This window comes from Lonchura striata, chromosome Z (assembly GCF_046129695.1).
Source record: "Lonchura striata isolate bLonStr1 chromosome Z, bLonStr1.mat, whole genome shotgun sequence".
NCBI lineage: Eukaryota > Metazoa > Chordata > Aves > Passeriformes > Estrildidae > Lonchura > Lonchura striata.
In genome coordinates, this window is record NC_134642.1 from 67,017,499 (window position 1) to 67,041,984 (window position 24,486).

General features: G+C 37.8%; 1 protein-coding gene across 1 annotated transcript; it reads right to left on the reverse strand.

Moving 5' to 3' along the window:
- Positions 1-10,679: 10,679 nt before the first annotated feature.
- Positions 10,680-21,412, reverse strand: CETN3 (centrin 3). The gene is made up of 5 exons (XM_021541573.2): positions 21,284-21,412; positions 19,081-19,216; positions 17,267-17,381; positions 14,546-14,737; positions 10,680-11,126 (listed from the first exon to the last, which is right to left on the reverse strand). The coding sequence occupies exons 1-5, from the start codon at positions 21,298-21,300 to the stop codon at positions 11,083-11,085; spliced, it is 504 nt and encodes a 167-aa protein (XP_021397248.1). The 5' UTR covers positions 21,301-21,412; the 3' UTR covers positions 10,680-11,082.
- Positions 21,413-24,486: the final 3,074 nt, after the last annotated feature.

A 24,486-nucleotide genomic window follows, 5' to 3' on the forward strand; every position in this document is an offset into this window, starting at 1 on the left:
CAGCTAGACTTGCTGACCTCAGATTGAGCTTTTAGATAGGATAAACAAGTTGCTGTGCCAGTGTATATATCAAGTCTGGAATATGAAAAGTCACTGAGACAATAAACATGATGCTAAGTTTACAGATTCACTTTTTCAAGCAAAATCACACTTCAGTCTATATTAAGAAAGCTCTCTTTTCAGTCAAAAATGTGGAGCTGTATATAAACATACAGTTGCACAACTGCTGTGCCCATTTTGTATTTAGTTTAAATGGCAAGTTAGTAGATCCTGGTAGATTTTCTGGATTCCTTTCACTAAATTCTCACCATTTACATTTGTTCATCTTTTCTAAGTTAGGATTTTAAAATGTAAATATAGCAAAATATGCAAATCTATCATGCTCTCCTAGATCAAGCTCTGAGGAAGGATGCCAGCTACAATTCAAAAAATTTGTTTCTAATGAGTAGAAAAAAACAGGTTTTCATGAGGGGAAATAAAAGCGTTTTCATGTAATTCTACAGTTTATTAAATTTGCAGTTATTTCAAACTGCAGTTAACATTACAGCAATTTAAAACAGGGATATTGGAGTCATATTACTGTGTGTCTCAGAATATAAAACAAGCATAGGAATCTGTCATACAGCAGGAATAGTTTACAAAAAAACAGTACGAATTAGTAGCAATTATATTCTTGATTGTATTAGTTGGTTTGGGGGTTTTTAATTGTATGCTCTGGCCTTAGTAAACAGTGCTGTTGAACTTGCTAGTTTGGATTTAGGGTGTAGTGCTTATTTACACAGGTATTTTGTAAACTATGCAAACAAACAAACAAATAATGAAATTAATATTTCACATTAATTTGAGACCACTTTTTTGACACCAATTCACTTTTAGACAAAGATAACGCATTTTAATCAATTTCAGAACACATGAATTTCTTTCCGTCCCTCCTTAGTTTATTGATTTTAGTATCATTACCCTTCCATGTAAATACTTCTTTCCAAAACTAAAGACAAAAACAGACTCAGAAACAGCAACCAGATTCTTGGGTTCTCTAAAACACATGTTTACAGGCTGCGATCACTGTCAGATGTCTGCAGAAGGTTCACATGGAAGACCCCTAAAACTACCATGATACAAGAACTGGGAGCCTGTCCCATACTCAGCTGCACTGTAACAGGAGATGCAACAGCTCCACACGAACCTTAAGAAAAAGCAAGGGTACAGGTACCAGTTTAATACAGCTGAGCCTTTAATTAGCACAATGCAAGGTTTCAAAAGACAACTATCTTGTAGGTGCAAAGACTCTATAATTTCAGATGTCAACATCTTTTGTCTCTGATGCCCATCTGACAAAAAAACAAACAAACAAACAAACAAAAAAAAAAAACCAAAAAAAAACCAACAACAAAAAAAAACCCCAAATGCTACCCTAACAAAAAATGTAGAGGAGGTGTAAGTCTGCACCTTATGCAACTCAATCCACCACAGAAAGTTCGGTGAGCACTGAGATACCAGACTTTACAATGGCAGCAAGAAGAAATGTCCCTTCTGCTGGTGTATGCAACAGAGCCCAGAGCACCTGGGACAAAACCTCCCCCAGGGTATTCTAGCCTAACACTGCCTCTCCAGCTGCTCCAGTGCAGCTCTCTGGAGCAGGTCTCTGGATAGATCAAGCACATAAGGATTAGAGAATTTACATTTAATTTCACTCCATTTGCAAAATACTTGCCATTCCCTATGATTCTGACATGTATCATGTTTTGTCTCGCTAAACTAGAGGGAGAGGCCTGGGAATTGCCTGCCTTCCCCTCTGTATTTGGAATTATTAGGAGTGCTGGATTCACAAAGACTAGCCAAGAAAGGCCAACATCAGGCTCAGCTCTGTATGAACCATCAATATCAATAGGGAGAAGTGGGTGCAGATTTATCCTTCAACTTTATCAGACCCACATAAAATTTTCTGTAGTTTGTTTTTATCCTCTTTTTAAACTCTCATGAATAATAAATACTTAGTAAAAAAAAAATACCTGGAAGTCTGCCACAGATAGTGTATCAGTATTCCAACACAGGATGAGTGTAATAATGGCAAAAGCAACTTTGTAATTTAGGAAGTAAAACTCCCTTCTGAGGGATGTGTAGGTACTTATTTTCCAATGGTAGCAGAGGAATTTGAAAGTCCTTTGTAATCTGAAAAAATGAGGTTCAGGGGCCAAGACGCTGGTGACTGTGATGGCCATCTCCTGTTTTTCAGCATGGAAATCAAGCTGCAGATCCATTACTTACTCAGATGTGACCTGAATATTTCATCTCAGTGCTCTGCACAATGCATCAAAAAGGGGCACTGAACTGAACCAAATAGGCCTTTTGCTGGAAAGTTTTTAAATTGTCACACAGTACAGTTGTTTATCTGTCTTTGATGTAAATAAAGAAAATTTTACTTCAGTAAATACTAATTAAAAAATACATTTTCACTCATTTGAACACATTTAAATACAAAATCCTTGTTAAAAAAAAAAAAAAACAAACAAAAGAAATGTTACTGCATCACATTTCAATCACAAGTGGGAAAAAAAATACTAAATATGTGAAATAGCAAGGATAAATAAAGCTTTTCATCCTTTCTGAGAAAAAGAAGAGTTACTGATAGCATTAGAAACAGTATTAAAATAACTTCACTTTAGGTATACAGGAGCAACTTATGTTGCTTTTTACTTCATATCTAAGAAACATGCTGTCATAACTTTTTAGAATTTGGGTGACAAATTCATCTTGACAAACGGCAACAGAACAAAGAAAAGAGAATGCCTCTCTTCTGCCTCCCACACAGACAGGGGCACAGGAGGAGCAGAAAAGGTTTAACGCCACCAGGTGAAGTGACCACTGATCAAGAAATGCTGCCGTGCAGAAATTTCCAGGCCATTTTATTGCTGGTTTTTAGAAAGCTGCTCCTCACTAATCTACCTAAGCAAGGTAAGGGCTGTGATGGTGTTAGTAAAAAGAGGGGAGAGGATCAGAGACAAGCCAAGCCACAAGGTCCTTACAGGAGTTAAAAGGGATGCTGAGGAGTGGAATGGGACAGGGGACAGATCATGAGTTAAGGGACAGGGGCAGCCACAGATCCTCTTCACTGGACCACCTCAGAGCCAGGAGACAGGAAGGACAGTGTGATGGGCAGCACAATCAGAGCAAAGCTGAGTCCAGGACGGGCGAAATGCACACATGAGAAGATATAGCAAGGAGCCTTTGTAAGAACAGGGCACCGAGTTGCAAAGCCCAGAGTAAAGCAGAGTGACTGCTTGAGGCAAGAAAAAATCAGGACATGAGTGTACTATTTGGCTGTCAGAACAAAAAAAGACACATTTTCCCCTCCATTCAGAAATAAAATCAAATAAAATTACCAGCGTATCTTTGAATAAGTACATATTTTCTCAGTAAATTCTGCACACCACAAGCAAGCGAATATTTGTTATCTGTCTATTTTTATATATCCTCAAAGATATATAAAAGCACAACACAGAAACATAAGCCTTCGATACATGCAAAATAGTTCTTATCTGTGCTGCACAGAAGTTGACTCCTGGTTGGCAAATTTCGGATAAGTGGGTAGAAAAGGCCCACAGATTTTTTTTATGGTATATGTGCACACCAAGAGAGAGAAGAGATTCAGGTATAAAAGCTCCACCTGGTATTTCATCATGCTGGCTTTACTTAAAACTTCAGCGCCCACTTTTAGCTGTTACAATGGGTCCCCCTAGTGGGTAAAACCATAATTGACGGATTTTGTCCTTTATTTCTCCGAATACAGCTAAGTATCACATTTGATTACCAAGTGGAAGCTGTTGCTTTTGGGAAAGTGAACGTGAAAAGACATGGTTAACTTTTGTGCAACTTTTTAAAAACATAATGCATAGCCAGAATGATATATATATTCCTACTGAACAGTCTCATTAAGCAATCAAGTAGCATCTTGAACATCTATGTTATAAAACAATAGTAATGCAAATAAAATCTTTCCATGAAGATTGCCCTGGGAAGGGCATAAATAATTTCTCAAACAAAAAACACTGTGATAAAGAAAAAATAATCCTGCTAACATTTTTCCAAGTCATGAAATTCAGTGTTTCACAGAGAAATGAATTAGATGCTGTTAGCACTGCAACTGCTTCCATAAATGTGGCAGCCATTATAAACTAGCATAATTAATTAACTCACAGTTCCAGACATCAACACCTATTTTATTAACTGAAGAGGTCTTCATTAAGACAATGGGATTATGGTTTGTTCTTTTAGGAGTACTGGGGAAGTAGCTAACTTCCAATGGGGGCTGAATAACTGAATTGTTGCCTTTTTTAATATCTTTTTAAGGGTTGCCCAGTATGATCTACATTAACTAGTTTATTTTACTGATTTCATTTAATTGAGTCATTTGGATGTGATTGTTTGATGGCTACATATTAGCTATCAAAAATACCACACAGACATTTTACTACTTTCCTTCTCAGGTACAGCACACTACTATTTTTAACCTCTATGTGTAGTTCTGCTTTTCACTAACCACAAATTGGCTGGGTTTTGGGCTTTTTTAACCCCATCACAACTGGGTTAAAATAGATCTTTATATTTTAAGAGTTTTCAGAACTCCTTTTTCAATGGCAACTGTTCCCTAATATATTTCTTTCTTTTCCTATATTTTCACTTACAGTTGGGACAGTCACTGTGCCACAATGTCTCTGACTCCACCAGAGGAATAGGAAGAGTACCTGCCAATACCTGGGAAAGAAGGAAGAAGCTACAGAACTTGATATAAATTGCCATAAGCTTTTGCTAACACAAATTATCAAAATCCTTTTCATGCCAATATAGTAGGCTTTAAATCAGTAAAACTTCAAGGCCCCCTAAGAAAAAGATCCAAACACGTAACTACCAAAAATCTACCCAAACCCCATCAATGAAACCTCAAACCAAAAAAAAATTTTAAAAAAATTAAAAAGCACCCAAAAAAATCAAACAAAATAGAACCCTTTCAGAAGTTCATTTCATTAAATTATAATTATTCATAATTATAGTTTGCAATTTAAAAAAATTATCCAGATGTTATAAAATATTTTCCACTAAATATTTTTAATTATCTTATTTAGAAAAGTAGCCCCTTCCTGCTAAGCCCATTCTTTATTCCTTTAAGAGGAATACTTTAAAGGAATTATTCCTTTAAATTTATTTCTTCCTTGAAATTCATTTAAGTACTCTTTTATAAGTGGTTTTCAAAATAGTAAAGGCTAAAAGGTGGAAAATACAAGCTCTACCACTAATACGCTCATATGTCATTTCAAAAAGACCTACATATGGAAATTTCTCACTTATGTATTCTGAGAGCTATCACTTCTGACTGCTGGTAATTGCCAATGTGTTCCGTTTGCTTAGCAACAGTTTTACAGTAGATGTACCATTTGTGCAATCATAAAAGTAAGACACTTGCACAGTCTCTCAAAGTATATGATGCTTCCACTGATTTTGTGCTAATATGTGTAACATCTTAGTAAGAGTGTCTGAACAGATTTGTCAAGAGATTTATCTTGCTGTACCTAAGGGAAGCACCAAAACCAATGTCCTCTTTTTCCCTCAGCAAAATTTTCTTTCTTTACTTAAAAATATTAATATTTTAAGCATCTCTACAGACTTACATCTGTATTAACTAGAGAAAATCAATTATACAAAAGTTTTCCTAATGCCAGTTGGTAACCTATTGACTTAATTGAAAGGTTGAAGAAAACGCAGCTCTTGTTTCAATCAGGTTCCTTGTGCACTAAGGCAAGCTGCAATCACAGCCATTTACTGCTCAATAGCAGGACCCAGTTCAACCAAAACAAAGAGTTGCTTTTATGAGTGTGTATTGGTTTACATTCCATTTTGAGGGGTTTTTGATCTGTCTTGTTTTGTGCCCAGGAGTGGCTGCTGTGCCCACCTCACCCCCTCCCCCATGGTTTATCCTGCTGTTTGTGTAGGTTTTTCCTTTTTTTCCCCCCCGCTTTGGCGCTGTGATTGAGCTTGCCAGCTTGGCTTCTTTTGCTGCTCTGCTGTGGAAGCCCAGAGCCAGTGCATGCCCCACCAGGACTCTGTGATCGCCTCATTTCCTGCTGGCGAAACTGAGATTTTTGGAGTTCACTTAAGTTAACAAAATGAATTAAGCATTCATATTCTAGCTTGTAGAGTTATGCATTGAATTTTAACCTTTTACTTAAGAAACCTCTGCCAAGGTACAAAAGAGCATAAGAAAATGCAAATTTTTGAAGCTTCTTGCATAAAGAACAATACCAGAAAGGACCAAAGATACAAAGAACCCAGATAAAGGGGCTCCTCTGTCCCTAAGCCTATCAAGACTGACAGACTGTACTCAGATAAGCACCAAAGGACCAAAAGCACACGCACACAGGAGAAAAGTTCAAAAGTTCAATCATGAAGAAGACCACGATCTTCAGCCTCAGAGATCACCAGAGACCCCAGCAGGACCACCAGGGCAAACCAAGTGTGCCCAGAAGGGCGTGGACCTATTTAGCATGAGAGGCGAGGACAGGTGCTGTTGCAGAAGATAGATAAATATGATTATCCATAAATAATACAGCCAGGATGAGAACAGTTCTCCCAGGACAACGCCCTTGCCTACGGATGGGTCCTGGGGTCAAGTGGACTGTTCCATCTAACGCCCCAAAATGTATGGTTCACCCTGCACCTGTACCCTCCCCTCAAACATCAAGTGCCTGTAACCCCATTGGCCATGCCTTGTTCCAGCCCACCTTGAAGCTCCTTGAAAAGGAGGCTTTGAGGGGCCACGCGGTCTCTTGGAACTTCCTCCCCTCTCTTGGAGCTTCCCCTCTCCTAGAGCATCCTTTTGTCTCTCCCCTCCCCACCCTCTCAAGCCCTGCCACGTGCTGCACCTGGCAGCACGAAGCAGAACCTTCTGCAACCCCAATAAACCTCATTCCCCAAGAGCAGCCTTGAGAGATCTCTTGCATCAACATTCACCCAAACTGTCCTGGAGAAGCAGAAATTTTCTACAAGCCTGGGCCAGGGATTGCAGATGCACAGAAAAGTTGTGGAATGTATTGCATATGGAACTCCTTTGTGAATAAAGGTGTGGGTCAGACTGAGGCTTGGGCACAAGTCTTGGAGAGTGATCTCACTTGTGCCCAGAGCTGACAATACATACCCACTTCATAATTACACTGGTTATGCCTTGCAGGCATCCTTTTTTTTTTGTTAATAAACTGGGAGTTTTACACTTTTGCCCCTGCTATCTATTTTCTGACTGGCAGAAAAAAAAAGAGATTTATTGAATCCCTTTCTCTTTAGAGGAAGTGGTCATTTCAGGGTGTTTTCTCCTTAAATTTGTCTCAACAGAGCAGTGTATCCATCAGATATGAGTCCACAAAAAAGCCTCCAAATCTGTGAGGGGTTATGAGCAAGTACAAGCAATCTATGGGGCAAATGGATTTGGTGCAATTGTCCTTATCCTCTGTTCTTGTGTAATTTGTGATAAAAACTTCTGCTAACAAAGTTTACTTTGTAATATCCCAGAACTGCACATAGGCTGCAAAACTTTCATAGGGTAGGGATTTAACAGTTGAAGGATTTCTCCACACTCTGCTTCATGGCTTAACTACCACACAATCTCCAACAATGCCAGTCACAACAGAAACATCTTCCTGAGCTGCAGCCACAGTGCAAGAGTTGCATCCAGTTGAGCTCTGCTATGAACTGCAGAGACCAAAAACAAAGAAATCAACATGGACCCTGATGCCTTCCCCTTTGGGCTGCCATTCCTCTCATGCAGACCTGTGGCTTAGCTTTAGAGCTCAGGGCCGGCTGTGTCCCTTCCCAGTGGCTCTGTGCTCATCCCTCCTGTCACAAACTGCCTCTTTGGCCTCTGCTCTATTGCCAGACAAGTTGTCATACTTTCCCTTTTCCTCTTTGCCAAGCTCCAGCAGCAAAGTTAAGCACAGCTCTGCTGTACATGATAAAGTCAAGCACACCAGCAAAACACTCCAGATGTTTCTCAATTTGAGCAGAGACTCCACAGGACGTAGCGCGTGTAACCTGAACATTGTCTGACTGTTGATGACTTAACTGAGCCATGGAAACTCCCCCATGAATAAACACAAACACAATATGATTGATGTCACAAACCTAGTATGTAAAGACAGCTCTAAAATAAACCAGTAGAGTAATACTTGGTGTACACTGCATTCCAACATGGTATTTTTATTAATTTGAAATTTCTTAATTTGCTTGAAGTTACATGCAATTAATGGGATTATTGATATTTAGCACAGTTACAAACAACTGTTACTATAAGCTCTTAAAAAGAGGTTCCAGTTATTTCAGTGCAATGGATTACAGCATTTCCTAAACTGCCATTTTTAGACTTCCACCAGACATCACTGTCCTCCATGGCAGAGGTGACAGAGGAATATTTATCCCAGGTACTACAAGCCAGACCTTGTTCATTTAACATTAATCCACTTATGTGAGTCTAGAAATAAGGTACACATTCAATAGCATATCCATTACATATGTAATGATGACTGCTGAACCTTGACACTGTTCTACAAAAGAAATGTGCCACCAAATTACTCTCTTCCTATATGATATAGGAAGGCAAAGTATAAAAAGAAGAAACTGGGAATCTATACCCTATGATACACCAAGAGAACTAAGAAAAGTACCAGGATAGTGTGAACACCACAAAGCACAGAGAGTTGAATAGAGTGTCAGTGCTGGGGCCAAACTGAGAATTGCAAATTTAGATTAGATCTTACCATGCTCTGGTCTCTGATCTGTCACAATTATTGTCAGGTGGTGAAAACCAAGAAAAGTCAACAACAGGAATTGCAACAACCCTGGTAGATAAAACTAAAAGATCAACAGTCAGCAGCACAGAACAAGCATAGTTTTGAAATGTAAAAATCTCCATTAACAATGAAATGAGGGAAAAAAAATAAAACCAAACATTGAGATACTAGTACCAGTACTATTGAGAAAACAGCATCACTATTCTGATTGTTTCTTTTTCCCTTCTTCTGCATCACTCCCATACTCTGAGCAACAAGACCTCTCTCCAGGTCACTGGCCTCTGTTTATGGAACCTTTACTATTGTTACCTGGCCGCTAACAAATGCTGCCATGCCTGCAAGAACATGTTTAAAGTAAGGTTTACCAAGTACATTGCAAAAGTGAGAAATAAGGCCTCAATTCAGAAGACACAAAGTACATCTTACTGAAAGGGTAACAGAGTAAGTGGTCACCTATCAATAAATAAATATCAGCCATCTACAGAGATGGTACCATCCCCCTAAAGATCCATGCAGCATTTTAGAGCACTTGATACATTCAAAGGCAGGATTTTTGAGGAAAAAGTTTTTTGAAAACTACAAACAGACTTTTCTAGTTCTTTGATTGTCTGCAGAAACTAAGTGTCCCTGAAATAGTTTACAAAAATAATTAAAAGCTAAGTCAGAAGCTACTGACAATTCTCATACTGATCCTAGAAAATACTTGTTAAGAGCCATCCATAGGCTCAGCCCCAAACACTGGATCTTTCGTCCTAAACATTCACCTCCCAAACACATCTGTTGCAGTGTCCTCTGGGCAGCTGCTCTGCCTTCCCCTCCTAGCTCCGACACTGCCAACGGCGGGGACACTTCCGCACTAGGGAGTGCAGAAGAGCAGCTAAGGGTATGAGCCCTTTCCTTGGGAGTACAAGACTGACACTGGTGAAGGAAAGGAGTAGGCACTTTGGAGGGTACTTAGTCCAAGGTTTTTAGTGAGGAGAACAACGAGCTCCTGACCTCAGGGGGCTCCAGACAGCTCCCAAGATCAGAGGAACAACACCTAAAATACAGGGGGAGTGACAAAGGAATTCAGCTGTCCACCAATAAAGGAACAAAGGGGAGGAAACTAAGAATTAAAACAGCCTTTGAGAGGGCTTAACGGGGAGTTCCTGGCCCTGGTCCAATCACTCAACACCTCTCATGGAAGTTTCCAGAGAAGGGGGATGGAAGGTTGAGTGACAGAGAAGCTGCCTGAGAGGGGATTCATGGACAGAGGGAATTTTCTAGTGGAATCGGAGGACTGGAGGTAGGACTGACATTCCAGGAAAGGGAGGAAATTTGGGGTGCAACCACACACAGGGGGAAGCAAGAACAAATCAATTAATGCAATTCAACACAAATCTTCTAAGACTGAAAAATACTAGTGATTAGTATATATAAGTATATATATATATATATGACTAGAAAAATATTAAATGGATTTTAAAAATATGTTTTATATTTCATGTGCGGTGTTTTTGCTATTGGATTCTAAAGCATACTACTTGGCTTGCAGGAAGTTAGCCACTGTCATTGTCTCTACAACTGTCAGAACGGTGGATACTGGAGAGAGACTTGCTGGCAGACATCTGACTGATTTAAGCATGTTTTGAAATCATGCATAGTTGCATGTCACTTGTTACCATACGGGGTAACAGAGTTAATAAATGGCATCTTTGAAGATGCATATGCTTGCCCATTTAATGTTGTAGTTCATCTAAAAGAGCAGAAGTAAAAGCTTATAAATTAAAAAAGAAAAAAACATTTTCTCTGATTCATTGTCCGGTTCTAGTTCAGTTCAGATTGAACTATAATAATAACACATTCAAGTAGTAGTAAAGAATGTTTTATTAAAACAGAAGTTTTTCCAACCTTATGTATCAAAACTAAGGCCACAACTAGTGCTAACACAAAATCACGAACCTTAAAAGGTTCTTATGTGATACAATTTAGAAATCTGAGACAAGGCTATTTCACAAAGTTACTCAAACATTCTGGAATTCAGCATTACTTACTTGATCTAAAATATTACATCAATTACCCTAGTGATAATATTTAATGATACAAAATACTGAATTATCAGTGCATGTAACCCGTTTATTATTTTGGTCCTGTGACAACTAACTTTCCACACCACTCCAGCTACCAAAATAAATGAAAGTACAAAACATTGTAATGGAAGCTGCCAACAACTCCTCCCTTTTGTGGTCAGTTAATTTCTTTTCTTCTAATGCTAAATATCTCCAGTCATAATAGCAATAAATTCTTCTTGATTGACTGCAAAAAGAAAATTTAAAGAAGGAAAAAAAATCATTAGACAAACAGTAAACAACAATAAACCATAAAATGAAATAATACATATCTGTGCTTTACTTAAAGGCTTCTCTGTTAGTATTTGTTGTATCTGATCTATTACTGTAAGTCTTTAAAATTTGCTTCTAGACCAAGGGTTTTGCACAGATTTTTTCATATAACATGAAGTCAGAATGCAAGCTTCATTATGTGGAATACTAAACCCAGAAACTACCTCACTTATAGTCACTTATATTATTTCTAATTATAAAAGTAAAAATATTGTAAAAGTGAAATATGATAGAAAAAAAATCCCTGAGAAACATGTAAGAAGGCTATGCAAAATACTATTATTTTAAAGGTGTATAAAAATGTTAAGACTGGTATCTAAATTTTTATTAAGTAAGTACTTCTCAAGCAACAATACGTCAGTTAATTATGACTAAATTCAGTTTTATTCTTAAAATCGTAAGTCAAAACATTTACACCCAATTTACCACCACAGATCAAACAATGCTATTCCTATCTTCTCATTCTGTAACACTTGCCAAATACAAAACAAATTGTAGATGTTTAGCAATTATTTAATAAATTAGCTAGATTTAAAATGGACATTTGATGAGCCTTTCCCCATCTGAACTTTCTTCATTCATAATTAACAAAAATTATGTAATTTCTTAATTTTTGTTATGCACTTTTATTTTTACAAAATTAAAGTGCATTTTTACACAAATGCACTTGAAGAAATGATTAGAGTAAGATGGTGGTATGGAAAAGACAAGACACATACAATGCCCTGACAATTATCCATCCCAGCCAACATGCCCAAGCTATTCCTAAACAAAGCACTGCAAAGAAGGAACTACATTCACAGCTAGAACATTAAAGAAATTCAATTATGTTAAAGAATAAAAATGTCAAAAAACCAAAATATGTCCTGCTGTGATCCATGTAAAAAAAATAGGAAACAAGCATATTTAGTCTAGTTTAGGGCCCTATGCTCTGAAATACCAGTGCATCACATAGCTACATCTAGTTCTAAAACACAAAAATACCATCACTGTATGATTTTAAAAGATTTTCCACAGCTTTATCATAGTAACAACATTGTAACAGCAGAAATTCAACCATTGTCTCAAAAATATTCTCAGGTTTACAGCATCTTTGAAATCATGCTGCAAAATACAACACACTATAATGACAAACAAATTTTGGAATATTCAAAGAAACTTCAGAAAGCAGTGTAGTTACAATTCCCAGTAACCCAAGTACTCCTAGTTAGTTCCCTTCAGATGTAGGAATTTGTTCACAAGTTAACAACCATGAAAGCAGAAGCACCGTTTTTCATGGCATCAGATTTCCCTCAACTCCATGACATACGTAATCATAAAAGAACAAACTAGAATCACAGCTAATAGAAAGACAACATTGACTTAGAATCTTGAGAGTTGAAGGTGCATATTTTTTCAGTGGTGGGTTTGGGTACTTGTCTTAATTCTGTGCCAAAAATCCGAGACACCAGACTGGACAGTGTTTCCTACAGTTGCATCTACAAGATTATCAAAACTGACATGACAGTTTTTCAAGTTAGTTGTGCTCAAAACCAGAAGCAATTATTAAACCCAAGAATAGCAAAGTAGGATTACTTACATATCTAAGAAAGACAAAAATACGTCAAGTACACTTTTACAGAAGTATGTGGAGTACTGTACTCTACCAGTACAGCTCAGTGGTTTTGCTGGGAACATAATGGTTCATGTAACCCGAGTACTATACAAGATACCTTATTTCACTGCGAGCAAAACAATCTCTTAAATGTAATACAGGGTTTAAACCAAAAGTGTTACTATCTGTATTTGATATATCAATTAAAAAAATGCTAACAATTAACAGTTTCAAACTTTTTTTTTTGAGAGCAGGAAAAGAAGGAGAGTTAGATGACAGCACAATTTTGCCACATGACCCAGGTGTTTGAAGACAAATGAAATGGTGATTCACAACATAGTTAACATTCTCAGAATGACTCCTAAAAAGCTAGGAACAGCCTGTTTTCTTTAAAGAACAAAAAACACACAGAACATTAAGGACAAACAGCACCATACACAAACATTATGCTGTCATTCTTCCATATTCAATCTTCTGCTTGATTGTTCTAACAAAGACAATGAATGGATGACTGAATAAGAGGAAACTGAGCCACTTAGTCTTAACTGATCAATTTCATTTTAAAAAATGTAGCACTGACACAAAACGACTCAATAATCCTCCTGAAAGGAGCTAATGGTGTATGTTCCATATGTATTACCCAAATAGCAAGGTGACAAAAAAACATCGATATACAATTCTGAGAAAAAAAAAAATGGAGATCATTTGGCAGCTCCAGGAGAACAACACATGAAAAAACATATTTGCACAAAGAATTCTGATCCCACTCACCTGTACAGCTACGACTTCCAAAAAATAACACCTACGTTGTATAGCATCTGTCAAAAGGCTGACAACCCAATTTTTCCACTAGCACATGTGAGTTGTGAGCCCAACATATGCTCACAAGCGTAAATATCATTGCCACAGGAAAAATGGATGACCTGCTAGTGAAATCTCATGAGTCACCACCCTGTAAGAATGGTGTTCAATGGACTGATACAGTCTTTAGTGTAAAGTCTTAAGTGAGTGATCCTTGAAATATTCATGTATTAAGGCTTCTGATGTAAAAATAAGGTTGTTTTGAAGATAATGAAAAACTCTTAAGTTTCAGTGTTCACAATGATTTAACATGCATGGTATTCAAACTTGATTTGCTAATTCATTCTTTATCTACCTAGTAAATCAACTTCTGCAGCCTACTCTGTATGGACCTTGGGTCAGTGGCAGACCCATTTTTCACACTATGGTTTTCAGCACTCCAAGGCTCAGAAATATGTTAAAGAGCCATGCAAGCTGATCCTACAAAGACCCAGGCTACTTCAAGCATGATTTATTAGCTTAATGCTCCATATCCAAAGCTGAAATCACAACAATGACACATTGCCACTTAAGGTACATTGAGTAAGTGATCAAAATACTTTCTCTCAGCACTTTACTTCTTTTACTGATTAATATGGAAATAAAAATGTAATGTAGGTACACAGAATCTCTCTTGCCTCTACCTTCAACTACACTTTCACCTATCTTTTAATAAACATTGGTTGAATAAGAGATGGTGGTGAATCAACTTGATTCTTAGACTCCAGGATTAGTAGCTGTCAAAAGCAATTGTGTGCAGTATTTGTAAGCTAAATTATGCTTGAGATGAAAGTAATCTAGAAGGAAATGAAAGAGGACATTTTCACAACAAAATAACACCTGAAAAGGGAACAAAATTAAGAACAAGATGATATGGTGTTATATTTTCCAACACGTACTTTCTCCATCTCCATCCTTATCAAATTCTTCAATCATACCCCGCAGTTCTTCATCAGACATATTTTCACCCAATTCTCTAGCAACCCGGCGCAGGTTTCTCAGACTTATTTTACCAGAATCATCATCATCAAACAATTTGAATGCTTTGAGTATTTCTTCTAGTGGGTCTCTGTCCAGTATCCAATCTGTCACTGCAAAAAGGACACTTAAATTAAAAAATTCAGAAAGGTAAACTCAGAATGATCTTAGCAAACTAAGGCGATATGAAGAACACATGTCTGATTTCACCTGTTCTTGTATTTCTATAGAATTCAATGTGCATATTTGTTTGACTGTTGTATGACCTCTCCTTCTCACCTCTGTTTTCCCAAGCTGTGTTGCTCTTTAGGATGTAACTGTCGCACTAGAAAGCTGCACGGCAGTGCAGACACAGTCACACTTTCCACACATTTTCCAATAGGAATTTAAAGTTGCCTCTCTTTAAAAATTCCAAGTTTTCAGATAAAATACCTTCAGCTCTTTTAGATGAAGGTGTGAAATTTTTTTATTCTACATGTTTTCATCAGTATACAATTTTTAGCTGGGGAGAACACTGAAACAGTTAAGTGAAGAAAAAGATCCACACAGAACTTCTCCTTTAAATAAAACCACACTAACCCAAAAGCCCCCATAACCAACCAACTGACCACTCCCAGCCCCCCAAACCAGAAAACAAAAAATACCAAGCAAAGGGGTTATGAAAAGGATGCTGCTATGAATTACAAGATGTTTATTCTGAAAGGACTCTTCAGCCTTTATTATTTTTTTAAGACAACCATTTGTCAGTTTCTGCAACAGAAAATACAAACTTGCCTCATGAAATATTTCTCTAATAATTACTTCAGACCAACAAACAATAATGTATCTCCTCATCTTTGTACCTGTTAGTCTTGTATTACAGGGCTAGTCTTGGATTATCAAGCCATTAAAATCACATCAACACTGCATAGGAAGAATCATCTACTATCTGCTACTAACTGCAGATGGAATGTCTGCTCTGGCTTAGGTAATTTGAGAGGAAAGAATTTTTCCTGCTCATATAAACCACCTACAGCAATCAAGTTTATATATCTGCAGATTTACCCTAAATTTAAGTATTTTCTTTTAAAACAACAGTGCTGTGTCATTTGAAAAATGCTACCTGTTGTGGTAAAAAAGACAACTGAAAAATATTAAAATGTCTTTACATACAAAACCATAGAAGACAAAATATAATTGTATCTTTATATATTTCAACTGATCATTAAATTAAGAGAAAATTGATAACTCAAGAATTGCTTACCCATATTCAGCAGCTCTTCAGAGTTAATGTCTCAGTAATCTATTTTATCTAACTCCCCAGTCTGTTAGAAGTGGTATCATACTTAATTCTGTGTCAAGGTCATATGGCACCACAGCTGTATACCACTTCAACTTAAGTTTGCCAACAGGTTCAATCCCATTACAATTATATACTGTGCTTTCTACAAGAATTTCCTGGCTTCTTGCAGCACTTAATGACTGTCGATATTGATAGCCAGGACAAAGCAAGAAAACAATGAACAGGACTGGAGATCAGAAATTAAAAAAATAATTGGACGGTATATTTCTTTTCTATAATACTATATAATGTAATACATAATGCAATATGTAATTTTAAGACTAGTATTACTATCAAATCAACACACTAATTTTCTTTCTAATACTTCCACATAGGCTTTATAAATCAGAAAATAAGTAAAAATAATGTTCTCTAACTTGGAATATAACTACAAAAGTATTACCTGTCATTAACAAGACATTTTGTCCAGTATTAATCTGTGAAACAATTAAATGTTTCCACATTTCAATCACTAATTGTTTTGATACATTAAAATGATTGCTATTTGAAGCCAAGAGCAAGTACTGGGGGTTTGAGTGTTTTGTTCTACAAAATCTATGGAAATACAATACCTTGAAGAAATGGACTATCATGAACAAAATGAACTATAATGGACATAATAAACTAGAAATGTAAACTCACACAAATTACTTTTTGGTAAACAAAGTGAATGCAAAAGCATAAATTATGCCTAACAAAAATGCTCTAAAATCTTCGAAGAAACATCAAGTCTAAAAATTCTGCATATCACTACAAACTCAAAGTACATAAAATTTCACAATACACAAATTTCAGACAAAAGACACAACTAGTGCTACTGGCTCTATCAACAGTTAAAAATTCTTGAACAATATATAAAATCTACTTCAATTTCTGTAATCTTTTTAATATATGAACTCCATAGGCTGGTTGTATGTGTATGCACTCCTTCCCATGAAATTCAATGCCAAATACCTTTTCCACAGCAAGAAGAAGAATCTTATAGAGATCCATGAACAAGACATCTACACTTTAAACTAGCATTTATTCCTCTATGCAAGCTTGAGAGAGATTATGTATACCCTATGTCCTTTTATACTGTACATATCAAATTAAGAATTTGATATGTACAGTATCCTCTCTACATATCAAATTAAGAATTCAGAAACAAATAAATATTCATCTTCTTTTACTACTGACCTATATTAAGCAAAATATGAAATTAAATCTCCCACTTCTATTTCTTAAATAATTGAAGAAGTCCACAAAATACAGCTTTGAAATTGTGCTCACTATTATAGGCTAAATATTTCTAGAGGTAGAAACACAATTAAACACATACCAACTTCATTAAAATCTTCAAAGGTGATCTTGCCTGTTGATTCTCGATCATAATCTTTAAGTATTTTCAGGACATCAGCTTTTTTCACATCAAAACCCAAGGCTCTCATTGCCACCTTTTGGAATAAAATGGAAGTGCAATCATAATCATAGATAAGGATCAAAATAAATATTTAACAAATTTTCCTTTTTATTTCAGTAATTACCTTCTTGCCCAAGAGAGAAAGAGTATATTAATGGTTAAGTAACAATAATAAATATAATAAGTAAAAGACCTTGGCATATTAAAAGCATTTAGAACTACTATGAGGAAATGGAACATCTAGTTAAGTGAGAAAAAAAGAAAACTGCATTTTCAGGGATTTTACAGACTGGACCAAATGCATCTTAGGGCAAGTAAATTTACTCCTCATTTTCCAAAACCATTTCAAAATCTTATCTTCTTAAGACAAAGCTGAAAATCATTCTGCAAATTGTATACAAGTGTGTATGTTCATGGATTTATAAGTCCTACAAGACTTTTAACTGCATTTCTAGCCACAGAAGCCAACCTATATTTTACTTTTCCATTAGTGCAGAAGTTCCCATTTCACCTTAGAAGGCAATTGCAGAGCACACAGCACCCTAACTTCCTCCAAACTGATGAATACAGGCTAACCACACGTGAAAACCACTGATGTAGTGATTCAAAAATTGATGCTATATGCTGATTTTGTAGAGAAGGAGATAAGTAATTTTTTTCTTTATATATTTCTGCTTTTTCATAGTATAAGCTTCAGGGTGACAATATTTTATTAGACAGCTAAGAAAGAGGTTTCCAAGTAATCATGACAGCTGGGAATTCAAAACATACCATAACCAGAAAAAGCATAACCATAACCATGAGATCCCAGCACAGCCCTAGTCTCAGTGACTTCCAGCAAAAATAAAATAAGTGAACTCTGAAATAAAGAGAAGAGAATTGTTCTACCTAACACATTAACAGCAGCAAATTATGTAAAAATAAGACTTTTTTTCCTTCTTCAAATTACTTGGTAGAGCCACACTATAGAGCCAATACTCTGGATTAGGCATTCTTTCAAAAAAAAAAAACCTCATCCTATATGTGACTGAAACACTGGCCTCTCCAAAGCTACCTTTTGTTCTTGATGTCTTAATTAGAATAAAAATGCATAGATGATTTAAGGGAAGTTTAGTGAACTCCATCTACTACTCTGCAGACTTTCAGGTGGGAGACCTTACTTACATAGAAAGCTATTAGCAGATGGAGTTTAGGCTATCATTAGGAGCATCCTTATTTGAGAAGGGCAACAACTGAGCCTCCCTCAAAAAGCACACCTTATTCCTACAAATCATAGGCTTTCTTTTGAAAAATACAGGTAAGCTCTGGCTTGTAGTCAACAGTTTTACAAATTTGATTTACATATTTTACCTACACATCTGAAACCAACAGAAGGCTTTAAGTCATAAATCTTTAAAACTAATCAAACACAAGAGTTTTTTCCCTCTGTCCAAGCTTATCCCTGGACAGTTTTTCCATCTGTCCAAGCTTATCCCTGGTCAGCAATTATACCAGGGTTATTTACAATGCTATAGCAATTCTGTTACACATGAAGTAAATAATAAAGTGGGAAGAAAAGCTTATTCCTATACCAATAGAAATTTCCCATTCTTTCTTGTTTTTTCCTTCACTCCTTTAACCAAGCAAGACATCTTGAAGGAAGTTTTTAAAGATATAGCCAGCATCTTAAGTATTCACTATGGAACAGATATATTATCTGCTATAAAATTGCTTAAATGAAAGGAAACTTCTACCTTTAATTGATGGTAATTTATTGCTCTATCCTTGTCCGTATCAAACAATTCAAAGGTATCTTTAATTTCTTGCTTCTGTTCCTCAGTCAGTTCTCTTCTTTTCTTCTTTTTAGTTTTATCTACTGAGAGCTCATTCCTACATAAAGAAAATTAAATGTAGTGTAACAGATTTCTACTGGGAAGATGTCATTGTAAATAACCATTTCCACCAATAATAAACTCACCATAATTTTAGAAATCACTACCTTACCTAGTCAGTATTTTCCCAGCTTGTATTCCCAGTTTAAAATAACATTTGAAATAGACAATTATGTTGTGAAATCTGAATGATACCTCCAGTCTCCCACCCAAAATAAACCAGCACAGGCATTTTTGTTAATAAGCATCAACAACAACAAAAAACAGAGGATAGAAAAATTACCAGATAAAAAGGCTTTTTGAGGTTTCAAACTACATTAGCAGTTGAAATTATACAACTTTTGAAAACAGTTAATTTCTACACTGTAGCTTAAAAAATAAAATTAATTTAGGGACTGATATGCCAGTGGAAGCCAAACTAGGCCAAACAGTCTGGCTACTAAAAGCTAGCATTAGGTGCTACAAATCAACTTTGGCACCTGTAACAATTCTTAGATAAATAGTACTTGTAGGAATTTTTTTTTAATTCTTTAGACCACACACATACACACTGTTTTGAAGATTTTTTTTTGCTCTGTTTTGGTATATATGAAAGAGACAAGCCCTCCAAATCAGCAAATCTTGCTCAAAGACTGCCCCCTTTTCTTTGGCTAGTAGAAATAAGCTTATATTTTCAGAGGAGCATAGTAAAAGGAGGAGAGACAATAACTACAAAATTTAAGGGAAAGAACTGCAGCTGGTATAGAAACTACAGCTGGATCTAAGGGATAATATTTTCCCAGTGCATGTGGTGACATGCTAGAATAGTTCCACTGGGAATGAGTCTCCATCATCAAACATTTTTTTAACCTAATTATAAAATGTGCTTAGCATCCTCAGCCAGCTTTATGTAGAAGCTGCTGTGATCAGGAAGCTGGACTAGATGACTTCCATAAGTCTTTCCTAAATTATTGCATAGTTTATGTTATACTATCAGGAATAGGCTTTTTATGCTCATTTGTCCTTTTGCACCAGAGGCAGAATGAGTGCTGCTGCGTCACCTAGGGTAGACTGCATAAAGATTACTGTTCAATGAACAGAAAACTGCAAGATTAACTTTCCAAGTCTCCTCTAACAAGCTGTTTTATGCTCTTCTTTGTTAACAATTTGCTAATTTTAATCAAAACCTAAGACTAAACACTTATCTATACTTAGTTTTCAACAACCACTGAAGCAAAAACCCCAAATACACACAATAAAAGTGCAAGCTGCAGAAGCTGAGCTTCAAACCACAATACCCTCAACGAGTAAGATGTTCTTAACAGACCACTTGAGACAGTGTGATTTCACACAGGCTTTGGATTACTACAACTCTTGGAAGGCCTAAAATAACTCTGAGCTGGCTAGGTAATTAGGACCAAGAGAGTAAGTAGATCAGATCTAGGGAGCCCACATTTTGTGAGCTACAATGAAGAAATACATTTATAAATCTGAAAGCAGATTAACACCAAACTCTTCTGAAGGAGCAATCCAGGTACCTAAGTGTTCATTTAATGCTTAGCATAAAATAATTTATCAAAAGACAAAGCAGTACTCAAATACAAGTAGTTCAGTACCACTTCTGCAACTACTTTAACCATAGCAAGCATCAAGTTCTTAGATTTGAAAATTAATCGTAGCAGGTGCCATGTAAGCATATTAATTACACTTGAAGATAAAAATTTGCCAGGCACTGGGATTCATAAGCCAGGCTCCTTTACGCAATAGCTACTAAATCAGAATGCAGAAACAAAACAAAGCCAAGCAGTTTAACTTTATGCCTATTCACAGGCCTTTTGAAAGCACATCAGACAACCCAGAAGCGAACTTCCCAAGGCCAGACGCGCCGGACCCTTCTTTCTCCGGCCAGAAAGACGGGCCTGGTCCGGCCCGGCCCGCCGAAGGGATCAGATGGGACCGGCTGAAGGCCGGCGATGACCCAGGCCCCGCCACGGCCTCCCAAAGGGGGCAGCGTGGCCCTGAGGGACCCACACCGCGCTGCGGGCCCCGAGCGGGCAAGCAAGGGAAGCGCCGTGCTCGTACCGACCTGAGGGCCAGGCTCATGGTGCCGCTGCCGCAGCCGGGTCCGGCAAACGCGCCGGGTCCGGCAAACGCGCCCTGCCCTGCCCTGCCCTGCCCCGCCCCGCACTGCCCCGCACGGCCCCGCACGGCCCGGCCGCGTCCCAGCCCGGCCGCGCCGCTCTCCGGCCCTTAGCGACGCCGCTAGGCCACGCCCCTACCGAGTCCCCAACCTGATTGGCCGAGGGGCGATAAAGTCCCGCCTGCGAGCCCTGAGCGCGCTGCCATTGGCTGAGCTCCTGCCACTCAGCGCGGAGAGGGCGGGCCCCGCCGAGAGCGGGCGGTGGCTCCCGGCCGCGCCTCCGGCCGCCGCGCCGCGTCTGCCGCCGAGCGGGCGCCGCGGGAAAGTTTCCCTAAGGAAGGATTTCTCGATGTTTGATCTTGATTTTCAAGCCTAATCAACAAGGAAGGAGATTCAATCCTTGAAACAGATAGACGCTACTAAGCAAGGTTAAAATAATGTCCAGGGGTTAGAAAGACAAATCTTTAGTCCTAATTTCCTTGTTAAGGTCTAGGGCACGACGTGTTTCAATATCAAACAAACAATTCGGAATTTATAGACTCCAAGGACATTTGGCAGAACTCCCAAGATACGGAAGAAATTAATAAAGGCAACTCAGCAACTGTGTTGAATGAGCTCCAGTTCCAGCAGATCACTTACCAAGCTGCCCACCGACTCAAGAGAAGGACTGGGCATGTGACTAATTAGCATGAGAAATAAGAGAATTATTAACAACAGAATATAGAATAATAATTAATAAGAGAACGATGTAACCTGAAGCCAGTGAACATTAATGCATTTGTTTGCTAAAATGTGTATAAATACACAAAATACTAAAGAGTTTTGATAGTTGGTGTGCTTGACTCATGGAATACAATGCAGCACCCAGGCTTCTGCGACTCTAAAACAAATAATCCATGTCTCCCTCAAGTGTGTAATTACTGGCTTATTGCACACTGGGTTATAAATCTGATTTTTGTGGTCAGCACGTCTACTAGTCTTGCTGTAGAACGTCTGGTGTCTGTGTCAGAAGAACTCCCCATGCCCCCAGAGCCTGCTCGCTACTCTTCAGTCCAACTGTTGGAGGTGCAGTGGGCTGTGGAGATGGACACAAAAGTGGCATTTACAGAAGCATTTCTGGCACTTGTACAGATTTTGCCTTGCTAAAAATTTGATTGAAAGTGTGATAAATAGATGTGATTCGTGCTGAATAAGTTGTACTTAAACCAATAATTTGGAAAAATAATTGGAAAAGTGCATGTGATTAGTGTTATGAAGCGGACGGGTTTCTTCAAGAATACAAGTGGAAAGCAGGATGTAGGAGTTGGATTCGGCCTTGGGAATGGACAAAGTCAGGAAGACTCCCAAACCAAAACTGGCATCAAGATGGAATGAGACAACTCCCAGAGCAGGACCAACCTTGGAGATGAATAAAGTTGGGACAATTCCAGACAGGGAGTCTAAAATAGTGGTCTTATCTATGAGATAAATAAGGTTTAATTGGAAAATAGTGCTTACTTACATAACACCAAACTTAATGTGCATGTGCCACCTGCCAGGTTATCCAGAGGACAAGTAAGGAAGACCTTTGGCCTTCCTCCAAGACCACCAAAAAGCCCAGGAGATCCCATAGCAACAACAGGAGGATGCGCTGTGTAGTATTAGTGATGTAGATTTCAAGAATCAAAAATGGGAGGAGATTTACAGGAAATATTGATGAATATGTATTAGCATACAGTATAAAATTTCTGTTTGGATCATTTTGCCCTTTTTATGGATAGCAGGACAAGAAGCCTTCTCCATACCCTGATTGGTTTCACTTATGCTTTATCTGAACCATTGTCAAATTACTCTTTGTAAGCACTTCATTACATTTGATTGTAGTATTATTATTATTTTATACCCCAATTAAAAATTGCTGCTAAATTGCAATCTTGTGATTTATCAAATTGGACATATGAGACCCCATTCATAACAAAAGCAATATGTACTGTGTGGAGATTGGAAGACCTTATGTATAGTTCCAGTTATCATTGACACTAATATTACTGTGTCTTGCAAAACAGTCAGTGAATCACCATTACATATCTGTGTAGAGAAAATGCTCATATCACTGGTGAGAAAACTCAGATTTCTGCAAAGCGCTGCCTCAGTGCTCTGGTGTGTGACAAAGTAATTGTCACTGTGTCTTTCTTCATAAAAAAGGGCTGTTTCATAACTAGCTTTGACAACATAGTACAGTGTTACTAACTGGACCATTATGTTATTCAGATCCTATGTTATGCAGTCTGGCTAGACAGACTGAAAATTCTCAGGCAATGAAAAATTCCTTCAGGCGTTTCAGTCCTGACAGCTTGTCTTGGAGATGTTTTGCACCCGTGTTTCCGGTAATAAACTATTATGTACATGGAGTACACAGTGTTCAATATGTAGAGTTTGGCTTGCTCAATACACATTTTTCCTGAGCAAAGTCAAGAAGAGATGAAACCTATTTTGCTGTCTGTTCATATTATGCCTGGTCCACAGATCAAATAGGCAGAGGCAAGCGGTTTGTAATTGACCTCTGTTTACAGACAGTAGCTTTGCAACTAAAAGCATAAATTACTGGCAGGTTTGACCCTCAGCCTGTACTGTGGTGCAAATATAACCACAGATTAATTTTTTTTTTTTTTATGTTTCATAGAACACATTTACTTGTCCAGAGAGAAAAGGAAGCATTAACCAAATGGTGATTTAAGTGTGGGAAAGTAGCACAAGTAGCCCCCAGCTGCACCAAGAGCCCCAAATTGTTTCACCCCCATTCTCACCTCCTCTGCGTGTTGATCCTGGGTCTCAGCATAGGGTCTTGGATCTTGCCTGAGCTGCGCTGGGGTTATTCCCGTCTTGTACTGTGTGCTGCTCTTGCTGACATATTTACAGACTTTGTGGCCTGGCCATGACCTTGAGTCATGACCTTGCCATTGTCTGCAGTCGCTGGGCTGCTGACAGGTCAAGTTACTCTGCAGGGAGTTCATAATCCCTGCCAGTGTTGTGACTGTGCTTTGCTTCCAGGTTGTCCTCTCTCATGGTGCACCCGTGCCCTGGCTGCTCTTTGTCAAGCAGAGTGAGATACCTGATACTGATAGTCTGGGTGTGCTTCTGGGAACTGAAGATCCACATTCATGTCCCTA

What these genes read in the sequence shown, in the direction of transcription:
- CETN3 (XM_021541573.2), bottom strand. An exon ending in TGAAGATTTTAATGAAGTTG is followed by an intron (nt 14,738 to 17,266) that starts GTATGTGTTTAA and finishes TCCTTTTTGCAG; the next exon opens with TGACAGATTGGATACTGGAC. An exon ending in TAAGGATGGAGATGGAGAAA is followed by an intron (nt 11,127 to 14,545) that starts GTACGTGTTGGA and finishes TTCTTTTTGCAG; the next exon opens with TCAATCAAGAAGAATTTATT.